Below are 18,922 nucleotides of genomic sequence, written 5' to 3'. Positions count from 1 at the left end.
GTTCTTGGTTTCTTCGTAGATCTCCCTCTGTTTCTTCAAAACGTAAACCGATTCCTCATCGTATGGGTCTGAGTTGATTTTTTGCTCTAATTTTTGAACTGCCTCTTTGTGTTCCAGCAGCTCCGCCTCGTTGACTGACTTTTCTTTGATCAAACGTTTCAGGGCGTTAGTTTTGATGGTTAATGTGGATGGCGAAGACATTGTGATTAAGTGTTAAGTAGTTAGTTAAATGGGATAATTCAGAAAATAAACAAAAGCACGCGATTGAGATGTTGGATGTTGAAAGAGAGGAGGAGTCTTATGCGTAGGGCCATGTATAGAAGTCAAAGAGTTGAGGTACAGACGATCGCCTTACCGAAGCGAGTGGCTTACTGAAGACGGTGGACCCAGTTGAAGATTCTTTGACTTACTACGAATGTCTTCTCCACACTTGATGATGAAATAAGAAAAAGAAAAGGAAATAATTGAGAAATACGGGAATCGAACCCATGTCACCTGCTTGGAAGGCAAGTATGATAACCACTACACTAATTTCCCTTGGATGTAATCATGAACTAAGGTTATCCCCATGTAGGGTTATTTTTCAAAACCTTGCTTTCACTGACTCAATTTCTTATCGAAGACGAGACCATACAAGTACTTATTCATTATATTTCATCAAGTTTATTGCATATAGCAATTGTGCTGTCTTGAAATAATAGGCTGGTGTCATCTCTTGATAAAAGTCTCTGATTGGATTATGCTAATATTGAAAATATAGTAGGAACATTCTAAAATTTTTTTGCGTTTTCATGTTATGTTTTAGTCAACGTTTCAGTTGTGATAACATTGGAAAATTACAATGAGTTCACGATTGGTTGACTTTGAGCTTTCATTAAGGGCTCATTCTACAAATTAGCTTTCCCCACTCAAAAAGTTCTGGGACTTTTGATTCATATCAAAATTGACCCATCCATCCACTTCTATCCAAATCTGTGGGAAACAACCATATTATTTACAGGAAAAGTAGGTGTCTAATCTTACCAAAAAAATTTGCTTAAATACTGAGAGATACGGGAATCGAACCCATGTCACCTGCTTGGAAGGCAAGTATGATAACCACTACACTAATCTCCCTCAGTTTTACCAAAGTGAATAATATGCTATACATATCACATAATCATAACTTTTTGTTGAGACGGAAAAACTTTTGAACCAGGTTTCTTATTTTGTTTCATGCTCTATCAAGCCAAAATACACCTGTGGATGCTATCCGATCGTATCTCTCTCGCTCCTCATAATCACTCTCAACAACAACAACGATGTCGGATGTCGCCAACTACAACGCTGTATATCTTCGCGACATCCATAATTCCAAGAGGCAAATCCATCAAAGTATCACTTACCTTAACACTATCCATCAAAATGCCTACAGTGGTGACTAACGAGTCCTCTCTCTTGCAAACAACCGTGAGTGTTGCACCATTGGTGCTTTTATCTGTTGTTGATCACTACGAACGAGTGGTGCAGGCACCCAACGCCCCAACTAATTCAAACGACAAAAGAGTCGTGGGGGTCATTTTGGGAGACAATACAAACAAGAACTTGATCAAGGTAACCAACTCATTTGCCATCCCGTTTGAAGAAGACGAAAAGAACAGGGATATTTGGTTTTTGGATCACGACTTCATCGAATCGATGATGGAAATGTTCAAGAAGATTAATGCCAAAGAAAGACTTATTGGATGGTACCACTCTGGACCAAAGTTAAAGTCATCTGATCTACAAATCAACGAGTTATTCAAGAGATTCACTCCAAATCCTTTGCTTTTGATTGTGGATGTAAATTCCACCGATATAGTCGATATTCCTACAGACTCATATTTGGCAATTGAAGAAATTAGAGACGATGGCTCAAGTGCAGAAAAAACGTTTATCCATTTACCATCCATCATCCAGGCCGAAGAAGCAGAAGAAATTGGAGTGGAGCATCTTCTGAGGGATATCCGAGACCAGGCGTGCGGAAATCTGTCCATAAGATTGACTAACAATTTCAAATCGCTGAAGTCTTTAAACGATCGCATAGCCAACATTGTCCAATATTTGCGCAAGATTTTAAGTGGAGAATTACCAATAAATAATGTAATTCTTGGAAAATTACAGGACATATTCAACTTATTGCCCAACTTGGTTGCCGTTCAAGGTGATCCCACAAAACCAGCCACTGCAAGTGCTAACCAACTAGCCACATCATTCAATGTGAAGACCAATGATGAATTAATGATGGTTTACATCTCCAGTTTAGTAAGATCCATCTTGGCTTTCCATGATTTGATCGACAATAAGATCGAGAACAAGAAGAACAACGAGAAAGATAAGGAATTCACACCAACAGAGGAAGAACCCCAACAAGCGGCTATAGAATCGAAATAAGTAGCTATCTGAAGCCTGATATTGAATTAATTTTCTAGATTAAAATGACTTGGTGCTTTTCCTCGTTAGAAATGAAATACCAGTAGTGTATATACCAATATACACCGAAGACCTAAGACCCCGATACTTTCAAGCTTCTTAAAGTATTAAAGGGCCTTCATTTCCCCGAATATTCCTGGCGGTTTCTGCTTTTTACACGTTGTAACACAGCCTTCAAGAGTGCCAGTTTGTAAAGGGCACAAATTTAAGAGGGAAAACGTTATAAAGAAATATCGTAAAGGCAAAATCTTCATAGCCCGTAACTCTCAAAATCATGATGAAAAGAACGGTATCACCGAGCTTCATCCGGTCCATGGCTTCGGCATCTTGCTTCTATTCTTCTAACAAGGTATTGCTGCCGTCAGTGATCAATTTCAGCCGTAGTGGCACAGAGTTCAAACTACAATTTATACCCAATTACCGATTACCAGGTTCTCGACCAATAGTCACAGATACCGCACATGTATTGGAGCAAGTTGGAAGGAAAGCTCTGACCTGCCAACCTTCTGATTCTGTGTGTCAGCAAAAGGATAGCAAGGACTTTCACGATCGGCAGGCACTTCCATTTACCGTTAAACCAAAGGAGAAAGGTACTAAGCCTGCTCGAGTGCTGTCTACTAAAGACTATATCAGAGCTTATGTTGCCCTCACTAAGCCAAATTTAACCTTTTTAGTGATGCTCTCGTCGATTTCGACCTACGCATTAACTCCTAATTCGGCAGGAATAGCTGAGTTGGTTTTTCTATCTATTGGAACGATGTTATGCTCTGGGGCTGCTAATGCTATCAATATGGGAAGAGAACCCAACTACGATAAAATGATGGTGAGGACATCCGCAAGACCTGTCGTCAGAGGAATAGTTTCTCCTAAAGAGGCTTTCACTTTTGCTGGGATCACAGGTACCATTGGAACTGCCATTCTGTATTTTGGTGTGAATCCTACAGTGGCAGGATTAGGATTCTTGAATATCGTCCTTTACTCCTGGATTTACACCTCATTAAAGAGAAAAAGTATATTGAATACGTGGGTTGGGGCCATAGTTGGGGCTATTCCTCCCTTAATGGGATGGGCAGTTAGCTCTTCACTAGCAGATCCGGGTGCTTGGTGTCTAGCTGCGCTACTATATGCCTGGCAATTCCCTCACTTCAATTCGTTATCTCATAACATTCGAAGTGAGTATAAACGTGCAGGTTATGTGATGACAGCATTTGAAAACCCCAAGTTGAATGCCAGGGTTGCCTTAAGGTACTCATTCCTCATGTTCCCCATTTGCTTCGGTCTCGCCTATTTCAATGTCACAGATCCATATTTTGTACTGGACTCTTCGTTATTGAACGGATGGATGTCGTACTGGACGTTCAAGTTTTGGCTCCAACAGGCTTCTAACTACTCCCGAAAGACTTTGGCAGCAGGAGGAGCTTCACAGGCAGCGGTGGAACTGGCAAACGGATATGCAAGGAAAGCTTTTTGGTGCTCAGTGTGGCACCTTCCTGGAATTTTAGTGCTGGCCATGTTACATAAGAAGGGCCAATGGGATCGTTTTTTCTCATAAATTAGACATTATCTGTATATAAACTAATATTATCACCTTATGAATTGGAATTTGCTTACAGAGAGATAAGTATGATAAGCGACCGGTTTAAGTTTTCTCCGCCCAGCCATCTCAAGCTTTCAAATTCGCTAACTTCTTTCCAAACATCCCACAAAACAATCCACTAATCCACCTTAGTTCATCAATGTATCTGCCGAATCTCATGACCAGAGATGTACATCATCTCTGGATGTACCCTAGTAAGGAGGAATCAAAATTAAGCGTCTCCATTTTGGAAAGAAAAAAGACTAAGAAGACAACACAGAACAATTCCTTCGCACCTCCATTGACGTCCTACTCATCCGAAACACCGGGGTCTACCTCCCTGACGAGGAATCATGAGTCTCGTGGTCCCAATAATGGCCTTATAATTACAGAAGAAACCTCAGTACATCAACACAACTTGAACTACCTTTCACATCAGGTTTCAAGTAAGCTAAATGAGCTTGATAGTTATAGAACCCTGGGATTTAACTATCTCCAACCACCAGGCATATCCACAACTATGAAAATGAGAAAAGCCCAGGAGAAAGAACAGAAGGAACACAGTCACACACAAGAGGTTCATACTACCGAACAAGCTCATTACAGCCAGATTAATTCAGAAGAAGTGGGCAATTCGGCCATGTCCTTGATTGATATGGATAGCAGTTTCCACATGGATTACGAGGGGCTCAATAACTCCAATATGTTGGATGATCAAAGCAATATTTCAGCGCAATCTCATGAAGATTCGGTAAGCTTCGATGAAGATGAAAATGTTGACTCCGATTTCATGGTTATAGAAGAGGACGAAGATGAAGATGAGGAGTTTGAAGTTGGAGAAATTGAAAGTCCAGAGAGACAGAATGAAATAAACGAAGACGATAGGGTGTTAGCAATTACAGCTCCGACTAGATTTCAGAGCAATAGACTGCATCCTAGGTTTTCCAGCGGGTCTGTCAATTCTAATTCTCACTTGAGAAATGAAGTCACCTACTCGGAAGATGAATGTTGAGGGTATTTTGTTACCATTCTATTTCACTGTATATTACTGTACATTATCAGCTTTATGCTTGACTTCGTCAACTCTGGAGTTTTTGAAGTCAATCTCATCAACCCTTGCATCTTGAAGATGTATTGCGGGTATCATCCATTTTCCACAGCTACATCGGGACCCATGCCAGGAGTAAGCACCAACTTTACCCTGACATTTGGGACAACAAAACTTTCCTTCTAATTCACCCTTTGAAAGTTCTGCTTTCATCCAATCCAGAGGCTCTACGAAGAAATGAGTGCACTTGGAAGAGCCTTTCTCCACTCCTATTATCCTGTTATTTCCTGCTCTCTTTATAAATTGAGATTGTCTATCCTCTTCAGGTGGAGGAATGTGGGGTACAAATGAAGTCGAAAGTGCAATTTTCTGTCTACAACGCTTGCAACGTAGTTCAGAGTCAGCTGTTGCTTCAGCTGCTGTATTATTATACATTGAATCCTCAATTTGAAAAGTATCGTTTTTCAACGCTAGTTCCAACTTCCATTGTTTATACAGTGGACTGTCCATGCTTTGAATCTCATTGTACAAGTTTAATTGCTCGATGAAAAAGTCATTTGGTGCAATATCAGGTTTTTTCCTCCTTATAGCATATATACTGCTTTTAACATCTAGTTTGTATTTCTTCATCAGGTAGCCTGCAACTACCACCACAGATCGAGAACAGCCTTGGGCGCAATGAACGAGAATGCTGGACTTGTGACGTTTTCTCTCATCTTTTAAGTCGGCAGCAGCACCAAAGAGAGCTTCATCTATAAAGTTGTTTGCTTCGTCGAAATGTTGGAGAATATTAGTCTTGTCATCATCAAGGACACTTATCTGTTTGTAGTTGTAGTTTTTGGTGTATTCTTCGGGTACATCGTCCGTTAATACACTCAAAATACTAGAAATGTTATACTCTTTCTTCAGATCAACTCCCTGAGTTAATGGCTCAATAGAGGAAACGTAAATCCCCCCTAGAATCCTGGTTGGGGTAGCCATTATTGGGTGAGATGAGATTTAATTTTTTTTGTTACGTTTCTACTTTCGCTAACTAAACAATCGATAACTAGTTTCTGTCACTGTTCAATTCTGGTACAGGAGATTCTTGCAAAAGCTCCAGTAGTTTTTCCTTATCGGGTCATATGTAGTGCTCAGCAACTCATATATTTCTTCAGACTTGTTCTTGTCAGATTTCTGGTAGATTTCTGCAGTTAATTCCAGGGCCTGGATGGAAATTACTCTTGGATTCTCCACTAGATGAGTGTACTGAATTGCAAACAAGTTCAGGTCTTCTATGAGCAATATCACCGAAAACTTCTTATATATTGCTTGAAGATAGTTCCAAGAAGACGGATTCTCTGGACAAAGATCAATTTTATCTTTGGTAAGGATGATTTCGTCCCTCAGATATTCTTTGTCGCATGACGAATTACTCTCGATATCACCAAATTGGACCAAAAATCGATGGTTCCAAGCAGAATTATTCCTCACATCAAGGTTGATTTTGTCATTAGTAAATTCGAGTTCTCTCTGAGTTCGATACAGTTTGAATTTTTCAACCAACCATCGTCTATGAGACCAGACATGGTAGTTTTTACTATCCTGTTCAATCATTATATCCAATAGCGGATACTCCAATTTCAATAAATCATCAACAGATTCAGTCTCTTTCTCCAACAACTCTATAATTTGTTGTCTATAAGGCCATATCTGATAGTTTTTTTCGTTCTCGTAAGCAATATTATCACACCAATCCAGTTCCTGGACCAAATTTTTCTTCAAATGAACCACAATATCAAATCTGTACTTCCATATCGTGTAATGAGCACTAGCTATATTAATCACCTCATCTGTTATAAAATACGCTCTTTCTGAATACTCTTTCTGTGCCATCAAGGCCTTGGCATACCCCATTACCTTCTTGAATTCCTCAGTGTACAAAATATGACAAAGTGGGGCCGTTGTCTCTGCGATATCAATTGGAGTAATATCGTCCCACTCAAAATCCTCAAATACAACCATACTGCCTCAACTTACTGAGTGGAGAACTTTGTTATATAGTTTGGGTGCAAGTGGGAAGATGGTTATCTGTTTGAGATTAGCTAAGTTGCCCTATTAGGCCCCCAACAATGTTCTCACTTCCCGGTTGAGGTTCCCTCCCAGAAATATCGCGCCCCTTCCACGGTTTCCTCCCAAAAGAGTCATCAAACTCTTTTTTTTTACTAAAATCTTCTCGTATCTGCAAACAAAAAAAAAATTTAACTCTCTCTGCTCCGTCAGATACCAGTTGACAGGTTGAAAACATATCGTCAATATCAGAAATGACCGTCGTTGAACCAGTGGGAGATGTATTCAACACTATCTTAGTGCTGGACTTTGGTTCCCAGTATTCTCATCTGATTATCCGTCGTTTGAGAGAGTTTAACGTTTATGCTGAGATGCTGCCTTGCACCCAGAAAATCTCTGAACTTCCATTCACTCCAACAGGTGTTATTTTCTCTGGAGGTCCTTTCTCCGTATACGAAGAAGGATCCCCTCATGTTGATAAGGAGATTTTCAACCTGAATGTGCCCATTCTGGGTATCTGCTACGGTATGCAAGAGTTGGCCTGGATCGATAATGTTGAAAACGTTGCCAGAGGTGAAAAACGTGAGTACGGTCCAGCTACCCTAAACGTGCAAGACAAGGACTGTGCTCTGTTTAAGGACGTTGATCATTCTCAGGTCTGGATGTCTCATCACGACAAGTTGCACAATCTCCCTTCCGGATTCAAGACTGTTGCAACCACCGAGAACTCTCAGTTTGCAGGTGTTGCCAACGAGGCCAAAAAGATCTATGGTATTCAATTCCACCCAGAGGTTACCCACAGTGTTCAGGGTAAAACCATATTGAAAAACTTTGCTGTTAATGTCTGCGGAGCTACCCAGAACTGGACCATGGAAAACTTCATCGACACCGAGATCAACAGAATTAGAACCTTAGTCGGGCCTACCGCTGAAGTCATCGGTGCCGTTTCTGGTGGTGTTGACTCTACTGTCGCTGCTAAGTTAATGAAAGAGGCCATTGGCGACAGATTCCATGCTATCTACGTTGACAACGGTGTCATGAGAAAAAATGAGACCATCACTGTCAAGAAGACTTTGGACGATGGTCTGGGTATCAACTTGACTGTTGTTGACGCTGGAGAACAGTTTTTGAGTCAACTGAAGGGCGTTACTGATCCTGAGAAGAAGCGTAAGATCATCGGTAACACTTTCATCCACGTTTTTGAGAAAGTGGCTGCTGACATCAAGCCAAAAGATGGTTCAGAGATTGAATTTTTATTGCAAGGCACCTTATACCCTGACGTCATTGAATCCATTTCCTTCAAAGGCCCATCGCAGACTATCAAAACTCACCACAATGTTGGCGGATTGACGGAGAATATGAAATTGAAGCTGATTGAGCCGTTGAGAGAGCTTTTCAAGGATGAAGTTCGTCACTTGGGTCAACTATTGGACATTCCTGAAGATTTGGTATGGAGACATCCTTTCCCTGGTCCAGGTATAGCCATTCGTGTTTTGGGTGAAGTTACTCCAGAGCAAGTCAAGATTGCAAGAGAGGCCGACTACATTTTCATTGAAGAGATCAAGAAGGCTGGTCTTTACAGAAAGATTTCACAAGCTTTTGCTGCTTTACTGCCCGTCAAATCCGTTGGAGTCATGGGAGATCAACGAACCTACGAGCAAGTCATTGCATTAAGGGCTATTGAGACTTCAGACTTTATGACTGCCGACTGGTTTGTCTTTGAAGCTGCATTCCTGAAGAAAGTAGCCTCTAGAATTGTCAATGAAGTTGATGGAGTTGCCAGAGTAACTTATGATATAACTTCTAAACCTCCTGCCACCGTTGAGTGGGAATAGAGGGAAGGAGTCAGAAATGGTAGATAAGTAGATGTAAATTTGTTGATAATTGTTAGACAATATTCTATGCATTATTAAGTTGTTGTCGTATTACTGTAGAGGCAATATAGTCTCCATCATGGGTGATGCTCACCAGAAACTCTTCATTTGGATGTTTCGTAAAATAATCTTGATTCATAATAAAAGGACGGCCTTTTGGGTCGTTTAACTTGAACCAATCTTTGAAGCTAAACAATTGTTGATCGCTGTAAGATAAGCTTTTAAACAGTGCCTCTTTAACACACCATGAGCCTGCCAGAAGTTGTACACATTGGCTCTTATCGCAGTCTTTTGAACTTTTCAGAAACAGAGGGTATTCTCTTTCTGGGTGCAAGATTCTCTTCGCAAGACGAACCACATGACTTGAAGTAACGTTTGGATAGTTGTGCTTCGTCAAAATAGTTTCAAACCTTGTCTTTCTTATCAGATCAGTGCCTATTCCTAGGACTGTCATAGTTGGAAATGATGAATTCAAGTTTTAAGGAAAACCCACATCGAGGGAGCCCTCGCACCTTGTTGGTGTCACCCTTCGAAAAACTCTACAACTTTCTTCCTGCCCACAAAGAAAGTCGGATCGTGATGCCATGCGAATAGACAGGGCAGATTACCTTGAAATCAACAAATTGGTCACACGATTGTCAATTGCATTGATCCTGTTTGCTTTGATTCAACCAAGATATCCTTACTCGATTCCATTCGGTTTTATTCTTGCGATGCTAGTTAGCTACAAGAACCCTATAGTTGAGCGCATGTGGAAACGATTTCTCTTCATGGGGTTACCAAAACTTTCTACTGAAGACAAAAAGCTTCTCCAAGCCATTGACGCTTTGAGCAAGTATAAAGCAAGGTCAACATCATGGAACGACAGACGTCGTGTGTTGTTCAGAAGAATGCCATGGAGACATCAGAATATTGCCATGAAATTGGGATTTACGGCCAGGATCAATGACGTTCAGAAATGCATTAATGAGAATTCCAAATTGACAGAATCGGTCATTGAAATGGTAAGAGATGAATATAGTTTGCCGCCATCCTGTCCTCCAGATTTGGCTATTGAAGACAATATCAGAGTTATTGAGACATTGTGCCATTATGCCAGGGATTGGTCAAGTCTAGGGGATGTTGAAGTGCAGCCATTGGTAGATTACATCAAGGATAGTATAACTAAGGTTCTGAGCCAGGACGCACAGAGGCAGACGAATGTGATTGTTCCTGGGTCAGGTCTGGGACGTATTTCTCACGAATTAGCGTTATTGCCTTTCCATTCCGTCCATTCAGTGGAATATTCCACGCTAATGTATCTGTTTAACAAATTCGTTTACTCAGATTCTCCAAAAACCTATAAAGTTTATCCCTTTGCGCATTCCTATTCTCATCATGTGGAAGCTAAAGACCAACAAAGATCGATAGATTTTACCCAGCTGCCAGAAAGGCCCTCTAATCTACATATTCACAATCAGGACTTTAACGAGTTCACCCTATCTTCCCAACAGGAAAACCTTGTCATTGTCACTGCCTTCTTTTTGGATACTGCTGAAAATATGTTTGAGTATTTTGACACGATAGACGCTTTGATGAACTCTGTGACAGGTACCAAGCTTTGGATCAATGTGGGCCCTCTTAAGTATGGTACGGCAGCTCGCGTGGAATTTTCTTATGATGAACTGAAGGCTCTTCTGTCTGAGTACAATTGGAAACTGTTAGATGAACAGGATCCGAAACCATTGGGATATCTCACCAATCTGAAAGGTCTTTGGCAAGGTAACTACGGAGTTACGATGTGGACAGCCACGAAATAAACTAAATATGCATCCCCTCTATTGAACATCTCTATTATACACTCCTGTTAATTTGAATCTTTTTGTCATCACCCCCACTCACGATCCCAATCTCTCTGTTCCACGCTACACCAAACACCTTATTATTATTCTTTTTCTCTTCAGATTCTCTAGTGATTGTGAACACGGATTTATTAGCTCTAATATCCCACACTTTACTAGTACCGTCGTGGGAACCGGAAACAAACATATACTCGTTGTTAGGTGAAGGTGCTAGGGAGACAACAAAGTTTGTGTGGCCTATTAACTGTGATTGCACAACGGATTTGTTGCTATCCACTCTCGGATCGTGCAAATTAATATGTCTTGCCGAAGATCCACAGGCGATCAACCCAACTTTATCCAATTGTGTTATTGACAAAAGAGAATAGGATGTAGCCCTGGTATCTACACATCTGGCGGTTACTAAGTCCCAAGTTTTGACTGTATGATCCTGAGATGCCGAATAACCAACAGTGGAGTCTTTTTTGTCAAAAATAACTCCCTCAACTGGGGATGAATGGCCTTCCAAGAATGACAAGGGGGCTCGTCTCTTGATCGAGCTGTCCTCGATGGCCAACTTGGCTCTCTTACGAGCACTGGACGAAACATGGGCAAACTCGTTAATTAGTGGTGCTGAAGCATTCATATCATCAGGATTAGTAGACCAGAAGGCCAAACTATGATCGGCACTACCTGACAGAATTCTATTCGTAGGGCTGTCCAATGCCAAAGATAACACTGGTGCCTTATGTCCTTCCAGAATGGCTATTGTTGTGGCTGATATAGATTCTTGCTGGGCTTCACCGTTCTCTTGAAACTCTTGTGGGATTGTAGCATCCCACAGGCGAATTTGTCTATCGTTACCAGCGCTCATCAGCTTAGAAGATGAAATGAATTTGACATCTTTGATTGGTCCACCATGTCCAGCTAGCTGTGCTTCGTTATTACCGGACATATCCCAGATTCTGACTATACCATCATAAGAACCAGATAAGATTTTTGGCTGTGTGGCAAGTTTTGGATCGGAACTCAAAGTGTCTACGCTTGAAATCCAATCTTCATTGTTGAAAGATGCTAAAAAATCAGGTGGAAGTACAGCACGGCTGTACTCAAGAGTCAGAAATGCTTCCGTAGAAAGTTCTCTTGATTTCAAATACTCTTCAAGGGAAGTTTTTAGCAATGTTCCATTGATAAGGAAATCAAACGGAATTGGGGAATCATGTCCTATAAGATGATTGACAATCTCGGAAAGACCGTATCTTTTCAGGGAAACGGGAACATACAATGGATTTTCCGAAACATGGATTGTCTCATCCTCGTCTCTGGTAATGAACCGGATCTTAATTTGCTCTTGTGACTCGGACATTGTGTACTTAGAGGGTTTGGAAACTGAAAAAAAAAAAAAAAAAAAATTGCCTAATAAAAGGTTGGATCTCATCGGGTGCGTGCACGACCAAAGGGTGTTCCCACTCTATCATGATCATGTCTAACGGGAAAGAGAAGACCTCTGAAGTTATCTTATAAAGTGAATTTGCTGCGTATGATTGTCCTTTTTCAACTCTTTTGAGTACTCTTTAGTCTACAGTTTTCCAGTATCTTCCTCACTGGGAGGAAACTCTATAATTGATAGAATATCCTTCGCGAGATATTCTCCACGGAGGGATATCTGGTGGGAGATGGCGCGTATGGTGCAACTTTCTTCCATCTTAGCTAACAGCACCACTATTTCAAACTATGGATTTACCATTTGTGGTTTCCGCTCCAGGTAAAGTAATCATATTTGGTGAGCATGCTGCTGTCTATAACAAGGTTTGTACAATTTTTCTTCCACGGTTTTTTCTCTTCTCCTTCTAACAATTTAAGCCTGCAATCGCAGCTGCCTTGTCTTTGAGAACTTACTTGTTGGTGACACCCAACGAAGATTCTGAGCTCATTCGTCTGGAATTCCCAGATATTCATTTCAACAAGTCATGGAGAAAGGATCATTTCCCTTGGGACCAGAAACCAAATTATAATGGAAAACCTTCCCTTTCCCAGGAGTTGGAACCTGAATTGGTTGATGCATTGAGTTTGTTTCTTGCTGATATAACTTCTCCTTTTCATTACTCTTCAGCTTACACCTTTTTATACTTGTACATTTCTTTGGTGTCTAAAACTGTTCCTGGAGCTACTTTTTCGGTGCGGTCGACTCTTCCGATTGGTGCTGGATTAGGATCCTCTGCATCTATTTCAGTCTGCCTTGCCACAGCATTTGCATTATTAGACGGCCATATCTCCAAGCCAACCATTGGAAGAGACGAGCGTACTCTTTCTGAGTCAGCAGACTGCCAATTCATTGAAGCTTGGTCTTTTCAAGGTGAAAAGTGTCTTCACGGAAACCCATCTGGTATCGATAATGCAGTAGCTACCCATGGAGGTGCAGTTATGTTTCAAAGAAAAGAGGGATCAATGCCAAGTGTGCGAACTAGTATGAGAAACTTTCCTTCTTTACGCCTGTTACTTACCAATACGAAAACAGCTAGAAGGACCGCAACATTGGTAGCAAACGTTTCTACACTTGTAACCGAGTTTGCCAAAACATCTGAGTTTATTTTAAATGCAATCGACAGCTTGACCCGTGAAGCCTATATCTTAATGACAAAACCAGTTCTGGATGCTGAGGCTCGTAGAAGATTGAGAGAGCTGATAAGAATCAACCATGGACTACTGATCTCTTTGGGAGTTTCACATCCCTCCCTAGAAAAGATTAGAATGACCGCTGACCTACTAGCTTTAGGCGAAACTAAATTGACTGGAGCAGGAGGAGGAGGATGTGCCATAACACTGTTGAAAGAGTCCGTTGAAGAATCCAAAGTGCTTGAGCTTGTCGAAGAATTAGAGAATGAAGGATTTGAGACTTTTGAAACAACTCTTGGTGGTAAAGGAGTTGGAGCCACCTTCAACCCAACTCTTGATCCTAGCGAGTTCATCAAGATGGATAGAATTCAAATTGAACACAATGTCTGGAGCTCAGACTGGAAGTTTTGGTGAGTCGAAACATTATATTCTAGTCACTTTTTATATACCTCTATTGAACTCTACGGTGTTTAATTTATTACCTCTAGAGTCGGTCAAATTATGGAACTTTGTCTCTAGTTTAGAAACATGTATCTGTTGACGCTGGGGAAATACAGCTAGTGCAAATGGCAATACAATCAAGGAGGTGGCACAGATCAACCCAATATTAGTAAAGGTCTGAATTCCGACACCTTTTCCTTTTAAGAATCCTTTTTGCAATTTGACTAGGATTAACGGGGGTATAACCATAATCGGAGTAGCATTAATAACACGTGAAGCAGCAGTCTCCCCAACTGCGTAAAAGGCGGCTTTCTTTGAAAGACCCACGTCGTTTCCATCTTGATCGAAAACACTTATACCTTTCTTGATCTCTTCTCCTCTCATTAAAAATACGTTCACGACACCGGCAGATACAACAGCGGCAAAGGGAACCAATCTTCCTAGGATCATTCTAGTGTTTGGAGCTAATGACTTTAATCTTGGAACAATCGAGTTCAACCCTAAGGCGACCGAGCATGAGGCTGTTACAGCTAAGGTGTAATTCGTTATAAGCTGACGAGTTGACAATGGGTGAGACTTGTTAGAATTTGCAATGTTGATCGCAACATTCAGTGACTGGTTGGCCACTTGCCAGAAAAGAGTCCCTATGCTTCCAAGACCTGGGGTTAACATACCTGCTGTCACCACCAGGTTACTCAAAACGCATGACGACATTCTGAATGGAAGCAACACAGTTTCCCCAGTGTCAGGATGAATAGTGGAGTCCAAAACTCTTTTGGCCCTCCATAATTCTGGCGTCATCTGCTTGATTTTTCCGTTCTTAAAATCAGAGATCAGGGTCTTCGCAGTTTCTACATCTGCACTAGTGTTTAACAGCATGGAGGGGTCCGAAATTCCAGCACAGTGCTTTACTCTCCCCATGTATGTGTTGAGGTCATAACGTGACTGAGGCAGCGGGATGGGACCAGGAATTGCAGAGGCCATGTTTTGAGATGGTTGGAGTCAAATAAGCAAGAAGTGAGTAAGCATTTCATGCATCAGGAAAAAAAAAAAGAGAAAAAACCGTTGAAGAGAATCGCGGGAGACCCTTAGTGGCTCTGTCAGATAGTCACTTAGCGTCAAGCACGAGTGTGAAGTGAATCCCAAGCAAAAGGGCCAAAATCTCTATTTATGCTTAGATTATGGAAAAAGATGACTAAGAAGAGTATAATCAACATAATAGGAACTACAGGAGTTGGAAAATCTCAACTATCCATTGAGCTAGCCAAGAGGTTTAATGGGGAAGTCATCAATACGGATAGTATGCAAATGTACAAAGGACTTGATATAATAACCAATAAGCATCCCATTAAAGAAAGAGAGGGAATTCCTCATCATGTTATGAATCACGTAGATTGGAAGGATGAATATTTCCTGCATACGTTTGAAAAAGAAGCACTCAAGGCCATTGAAGATATCCACGGTAGGGGAAAGATCCCTATCCTGGTTGGAGGAACCCATTACTATTTACAATCTATTCTATTCCATAACAAGGTGATTAAAACAGGAGGTAGTGCAAAGGATGAAGAGACTAGTTCAACCCTTACCCCACATGAAAGACAAATGATTGAAGGACCTCCAGAAGAATTGATCGGACACCTGAAGGAATTAGATCCCATAGTGGCTGAAAAGTTTCATCCAAACGACCATAGACGTATAAGAAGAGCATTAGAAATATACTTACTGACAAAGAAGCCTGCTTCAGCATACTATGATCGGCAGAGGGAAGAGGAACGTCAACAGTCGTCATTGAGGTTTAACACTCTGAACGTTTGGCTATACGCAGATCAAACGGTGCTAGATGCTAGATTAGATTCCAGAGTAGACACAATGCTTACAGAAGGTGGCTTAGATGAGATTCAACAATTATATGGGTATTATAAGTCTTTGGATTCTCAGCCAAATCTGCAACATGGAGTTTGGCAAGTCATTGGGTTCAAGGAGTTTATCACATGGCTTAATGAACCTTCAGAAGAAAGTCTACAAGCTGCCGTGGAACAAATGAAAGCAAGAACAAGACAATATGCTAGAAGACAGGTGAAATGGATAAAGAAAGTCCTTGCCAACGAATTGTTGAAGGAAAAAGCACACGGATATCCCAACGGCGGCCAAATATATATTCTGGAAGCTACAAATTTAAATCAGTGGAAAGAAAACGTTACTTCAAGAGCATTAGAAATCACCGATGCTTTTTTAGAATTCCGACACATAGAACAACCCTTCGCCTCAGGCCACCTAATTGACTTACTACCCCAAGAAGCTTCCTCCTCCGAAAAGGAGAGAAAAAAATGGAAACACTACGAATGCGACACGTGCAAAGATGCAGATGGGAATAAAGCTATATTCGTTGGTGATCAGTATGAGATACATCTTGCAAGTAGGAGGCATAGATCTGCAATGAACAAACTGAAGAAAAGACAGGAGCGTGAGCATTATATTACAGGAAAAGATGCTATGAAGAAGGCCAAGTGTGATAAACAAGAATCTAGCCAAATTTAATTCCAACGTCGGGGTTCCACAGCTCATTAGAATAACCCTTTGAAGACTTGACTTCACTTTTTGGTTGATCTGAAACCTGATCTTCTAGTTGTTTTTTCTGAGGAGATTTACCTTGTTCAAATACAGCATATATTTCCTGCTCCAGCTTCATGGCTTCTTGTTTACGAAAGTTGTAGAATTCTTGACATCTCAAATAGACATCATTTGCCTTTCCAGTGAAATCATTGTAAAAACTAAGTCCCTGTGTGAGGTTGTTTACCAAATCAAGGTATCCGTTATAGGCATCGTCCAACAACTGAAGTGCATTTTGGCGTTCTTGCGAGGCATCTATATTCCCTCTAAGCTGATTGAATTGTTGGACCAAAGATTTAATATGCTTCTCTAACTCGATTTGGTTGTCCCTGTGTTTTTGAACAAATCTGATATCAGAATCGAAGTTGCTAACCTGTCGTCTGAACACTTCTTCGAACAATTCCGTCGTGATCGTATTAATGTTGTTTTGTTGTAATTTCTTATAATGGGAAACTACCAAGGGCAATATGGACAGGTCGGTGCTTTTTACTTTAACTGTATTAATAAAAGTTTCCCTTTGCGATGCGAGCTTTTTGACCTGATTAACATCAGCTCTTAATTCGTTAACGATTCGGTTCAATTCTGGAGGAAGTCTGACGAATTTTGAATTTGGTACAAATTCTTCCAGTAATTTAGTTGAATTAGGAGCACTCATCATGCTTAGTAGTGGCTTCAATTGTTCGAAGTCATTCCAGATCACTTGATCACCATCATGGGCCTGTTTCAAATAGCCCTCTAGTGCCTGTACACTTTTCCTGACATCTGCTGATGCCTCCCTAGAGTCAGCAAAATTCCACCTCTGTGATCCATGCTTCCTTCTCATTTCCTCATTTTCGGACTCTTCCATTTGTAGCAATTCGACACAGTTTTGGAGAACTTGCTCACTTTTGTGTCTTAGCTTGCTGATATCTTCGAAAAATACCTTAAGTTTGTCCATGCCACCCCTTTCATTGAGTATTTGACAATGTTCAAGGATGTTGGTTGGCAATCTTTGAGGCCTTTGTATGGTATCTATCAACGCCGGAAGTCCATTTTCAGCAAGGATTGTGTGAAGAATCTTTGTCAGCATCTCCATGGGCTCCTTGATATGCTTTACAACATAAGAATCCTGCCTCTCTCTAAATGCCTGTGCAATTTCAATCACTAAGTATGGCATAAGATCATGGAAAAGGATTTTGCCGTATTTCTTTGTATCTTTCGCACATTCAGCTGAATTTAACTCAACTATTGGCTTAGGTTCAACCATAGATGCTGCAACAATTGGAGGAAGATCTGATTCATTAGGAACTTCCTGCAGATATATTAGATCATTATCACGTTCACTTCTTCTTAAAGAGTCTTTGATTATCTTCGAAAGACTCTCCAAATCGGAAGATACAGAGGGAAGGTGATACTTGGCTTCTCTAGATGCTGTTTCGCAAATGGTATTTGCAATCCTTAATCTTGCTATTTCCTCTCCATGTCTAGAAGCAGCGACTGCCACACAAGCAAGTCTAAATTGGGCCGCAGCCTTAAAATGCAGCTTCTTGCAACTCATATGTTCTATCCATTCAGACTTTAAAATATCGCACTTGTAAGCCATAGACAGAGCTTCATCGTAAAATTGAGATACTTGAAAGGCCAACCTTGCAATAACGTTATCTTTTAAAGTGTTAGAAACAGCCTTTTGCCAAAAACATTCCTGGGCCTGAGCCAGCATGAGTTTAGCCAGGGTTTTCATAATGTTAACACTAAGATCAATGGGAAGTGTCAGCTCTTTCGGTTTTTGCTCCACTAGCTTCAGTACACTTTCGAATGCCCCACTACTATACTGAAAATAAATGCATGATTTTTTCAAGCCTTCTCCTGTAGCTCTGGGCTCGTTTAAACCTATGATTGAATACGTCGCTGCGATGTTGTACGCTATATTGATTCTTTCGAAATAGAGGGATTTTAGAGCTACGGGGCCAGTTACTTGGTATCCTAATGTTCCAAACCAGGGATACTCCATAAAATAATCAGGGAGTTTTTGGCTAATGCTGGCTAACTGTACATAGTATCTCTTGAGCAATGCAAGTCCATCATTGTTTGGTTCTATTGATAGGACATCATTTCTTAGTTGGTCGATCTCTTCGATATCCGATTTGAACGCAGCAGATGTCTGGTAGTACTGATTGTTGATAAGCTCTTTTAGGCTTTCGCCTAACGGTATCGGCTTTGACGTTCGTAAAGGAACACTTAGCAGGTTGAAGCTCATCACCCGTGTTTGAACTGATACTTGAAACGTAAATATCAATAGAGCCACTCTTCGAGCAAACCCATTTCCTAAGTATTCTTTACTGGGGCCACCTCCGGCCTTGGGCCCAGAATTTTCCTCCTTCTCGACCACACATCTTTTCAGCCTTCCACGCTCTCCCGTCTTCTTTCTTAACCCAACCGACCCTCTTCCAAGTTCAAA

At 40.9% G+C, this 18,922-nt stretch overlaps 13 protein-coding genes across 13 annotated transcripts; 7 read left to right on the top strand and 6 right to left on the bottom strand.

Moving 5' to 3' along the window:
• Positions 1-1,404: 1,404 nt before the first annotated feature.
• PAS_chr1-3_0195 (Essential, non-ATPase regulatory subunit of the 26S proteasome) lies at positions 1,405-2,412 on the top strand (the record flags this gene model as incomplete). The annotated part of the gene is made up of 1 exon (XM_002489495.1): positions 1,405-2,412. One exon carries the CDS (start codon positions 1,405-1,407, stop codon positions 2,410-2,412), a length of 1,008 nt encoding a protein of 335 aa, XP_002489540.1.
• A 313-nt stretch (positions 2,413-2,725) lies between these two features.
• On the top strand, positions 2,726-4,003 carry PAS_chr1-3_0194 (Heme A:farnesyltransferase; the record flags this gene model as incomplete). Its single annotated transcript, XM_002489494.1, has 1 exon — positions 2,726-4,003. One exon carries the CDS (start codon positions 2,726-2,728, stop codon positions 4,001-4,003), a length of 1,278 nt encoding a protein of 425 aa, XP_002489539.1.
• Positions 4,004-4,232: 229 nt separating this feature from the next.
• PAS_chr1-3_0304 (uncharacterized protein) lies at positions 4,233-5,039 on the top strand (the record flags this gene model as incomplete). The annotated part of the gene is made up of 1 exon (XM_002489493.1): positions 4,233-5,039. One exon carries the CDS (start codon positions 4,233-4,235, stop codon positions 5,037-5,039), a length of 807 nt encoding a protein of 268 aa, XP_002489538.1.
• A 33-nt stretch (positions 5,040-5,072) lies between these two features.
• PAS_chr1-3_0193 (Protein phosphatase) lies at positions 5,073-6,056 on the bottom strand (the record flags this gene model as incomplete). Its single annotated transcript, XM_002489492.1, has 1 exon — positions 5,073-6,056. One exon carries the CDS (start codon positions 6,054-6,056, stop codon positions 5,073-5,075), a length of 984 nt encoding a protein of 327 aa, XP_002489537.1.
• An 84-nt stretch (positions 6,057-6,140) lies between these two features.
• On the bottom strand, positions 6,141-7,079 carry PAS_chr1-3_0192 (Alpha subunit of both the farnesyltransferase and type I geranylgeranyltransferase; the record flags this gene model as incomplete). The annotated part of the gene is made up of 1 exon (XM_002489491.1): positions 6,141-7,079. The coding sequence occupies one exon, from the start codon at positions 7,077-7,079 to the stop codon at positions 6,141-6,143; it is 939 nt and encodes a 312-aa protein (XP_002489536.1).
• A 299-nt stretch (positions 7,080-7,378) lies between these two features.
• Positions 7,379-8,959, top strand: PAS_chr1-3_0191 (GMP synthase, an enzyme that catalyzes the second step in the biosynthesis of GMP from IMP; the record flags this gene model as incomplete). Its single annotated transcript, XM_002489490.1, has 2 exons — positions 7,379-7,436; positions 7,476-8,959. 2 exons carry the CDS (start codon positions 7,379-7,381, stop codon positions 8,957-8,959), a joined length of 1,542 nt encoding a protein of 513 aa, XP_002489535.1.
• A 64-nt stretch (positions 8,960-9,023) lies between these two features.
• Positions 9,024-9,452, bottom strand: PAS_chr1-3_0190 (Hypothetical protein; the record flags this gene model as incomplete). Its single annotated transcript, XM_002489489.1, has 1 exon — positions 9,024-9,452. One exon carries the CDS (start codon positions 9,450-9,452, stop codon positions 9,024-9,026), a length of 429 nt encoding a protein of 142 aa, XP_002489534.1.
• A 130-nt stretch (positions 9,453-9,582) lies between these two features.
• On the top strand, positions 9,583-10,797 carry PAS_chr1-3_0189 (uncharacterized protein; the record flags this gene model as incomplete). The annotated part of the gene is made up of 1 exon (XM_002489488.1): positions 9,583-10,797. The coding sequence occupies one exon, from the start codon at positions 9,583-9,585 to the stop codon at positions 10,795-10,797; it is 1,215 nt and encodes a 404-aa protein (XP_002489533.1).
• A 34-nt stretch (positions 10,798-10,831) lies between these two features.
• Positions 10,832-12,184, bottom strand: PAS_chr1-3_0188 (uncharacterized protein; the record flags this gene model as incomplete). The annotated part of the gene is made up of 1 exon (XM_002489487.1): positions 10,832-12,184. The coding sequence occupies one exon, from the start codon at positions 12,182-12,184 to the stop codon at positions 10,832-10,834; it is 1,353 nt and encodes a 450-aa protein (XP_002489532.1).
• A 368-nt stretch (positions 12,185-12,552) lies between these two features.
• Positions 12,553-13,848, top strand: PAS_chr1-3_0187 (uncharacterized protein; the record flags this gene model as incomplete). The annotated part of the gene is made up of 2 exons (XM_002489486.1): positions 12,553-12,627; positions 12,682-13,848. 2 exons carry the CDS (start codon positions 12,553-12,555, stop codon positions 13,846-13,848), a joined length of 1,242 nt encoding a protein of 413 aa, XP_002489531.1.
• A 27-nt stretch (positions 13,849-13,875) lies between these two features.
• On the bottom strand, positions 13,876-14,859 carry PAS_chr1-3_0186 (Putative protein, predicted to be an alpha-isopropylmalate carrier; the record flags this gene model as incomplete). Its single annotated transcript, XM_002489485.1, has 1 exon — positions 13,876-14,859. One exon carries the CDS (start codon positions 14,857-14,859, stop codon positions 13,876-13,878), a length of 984 nt encoding a protein of 327 aa, XP_002489530.1.
• Positions 14,860-15,045: 186 nt separating this feature from the next.
• PAS_chr1-3_0185 (Delta 2-isopentenyl pyrophosphate:tRNA isopentenyl transferase) lies at positions 15,046-16,413 on the top strand (the record flags this gene model as incomplete). Its single annotated transcript, XM_002489484.1, has 1 exon — positions 15,046-16,413. The coding sequence occupies one exon, from the start codon at positions 15,046-15,048 to the stop codon at positions 16,411-16,413; it is 1,368 nt and encodes a 455-aa protein (XP_002489529.1).
• On the bottom strand, positions 16,400-18,721 carry PAS_chr1-3_0184 (Protein involved in proteolytic activation of Rim101p in response to alkaline pH; the record flags this gene model as incomplete). Its single annotated transcript, XM_002489483.1, has 1 exon — positions 16,400-18,721. The coding sequence occupies one exon, from the start codon at positions 18,719-18,721 to the stop codon at positions 16,400-16,402; it is 2,322 nt and encodes a 773-aa protein (XP_002489528.1).
• Between the last annotated feature and the right edge of the window lie 201 nt (positions 18,722-18,922).

Source organism: Komagataella phaffii, chromosome 1, assembly GCF_000027005.1.
Source record: "Komagataella phaffii GS115 chromosome 1, complete sequence".
NCBI classification, from domain to species: domain Eukaryota; kingdom Fungi; phylum Ascomycota; class Pichiomycetes; order Pichiales; family Pichiaceae; genus Komagataella; species Komagataella phaffii.
Note: the sequence above shows the minus strand (reverse complement) of the source record. Positions and strands in the feature narration are given on the sequence as shown.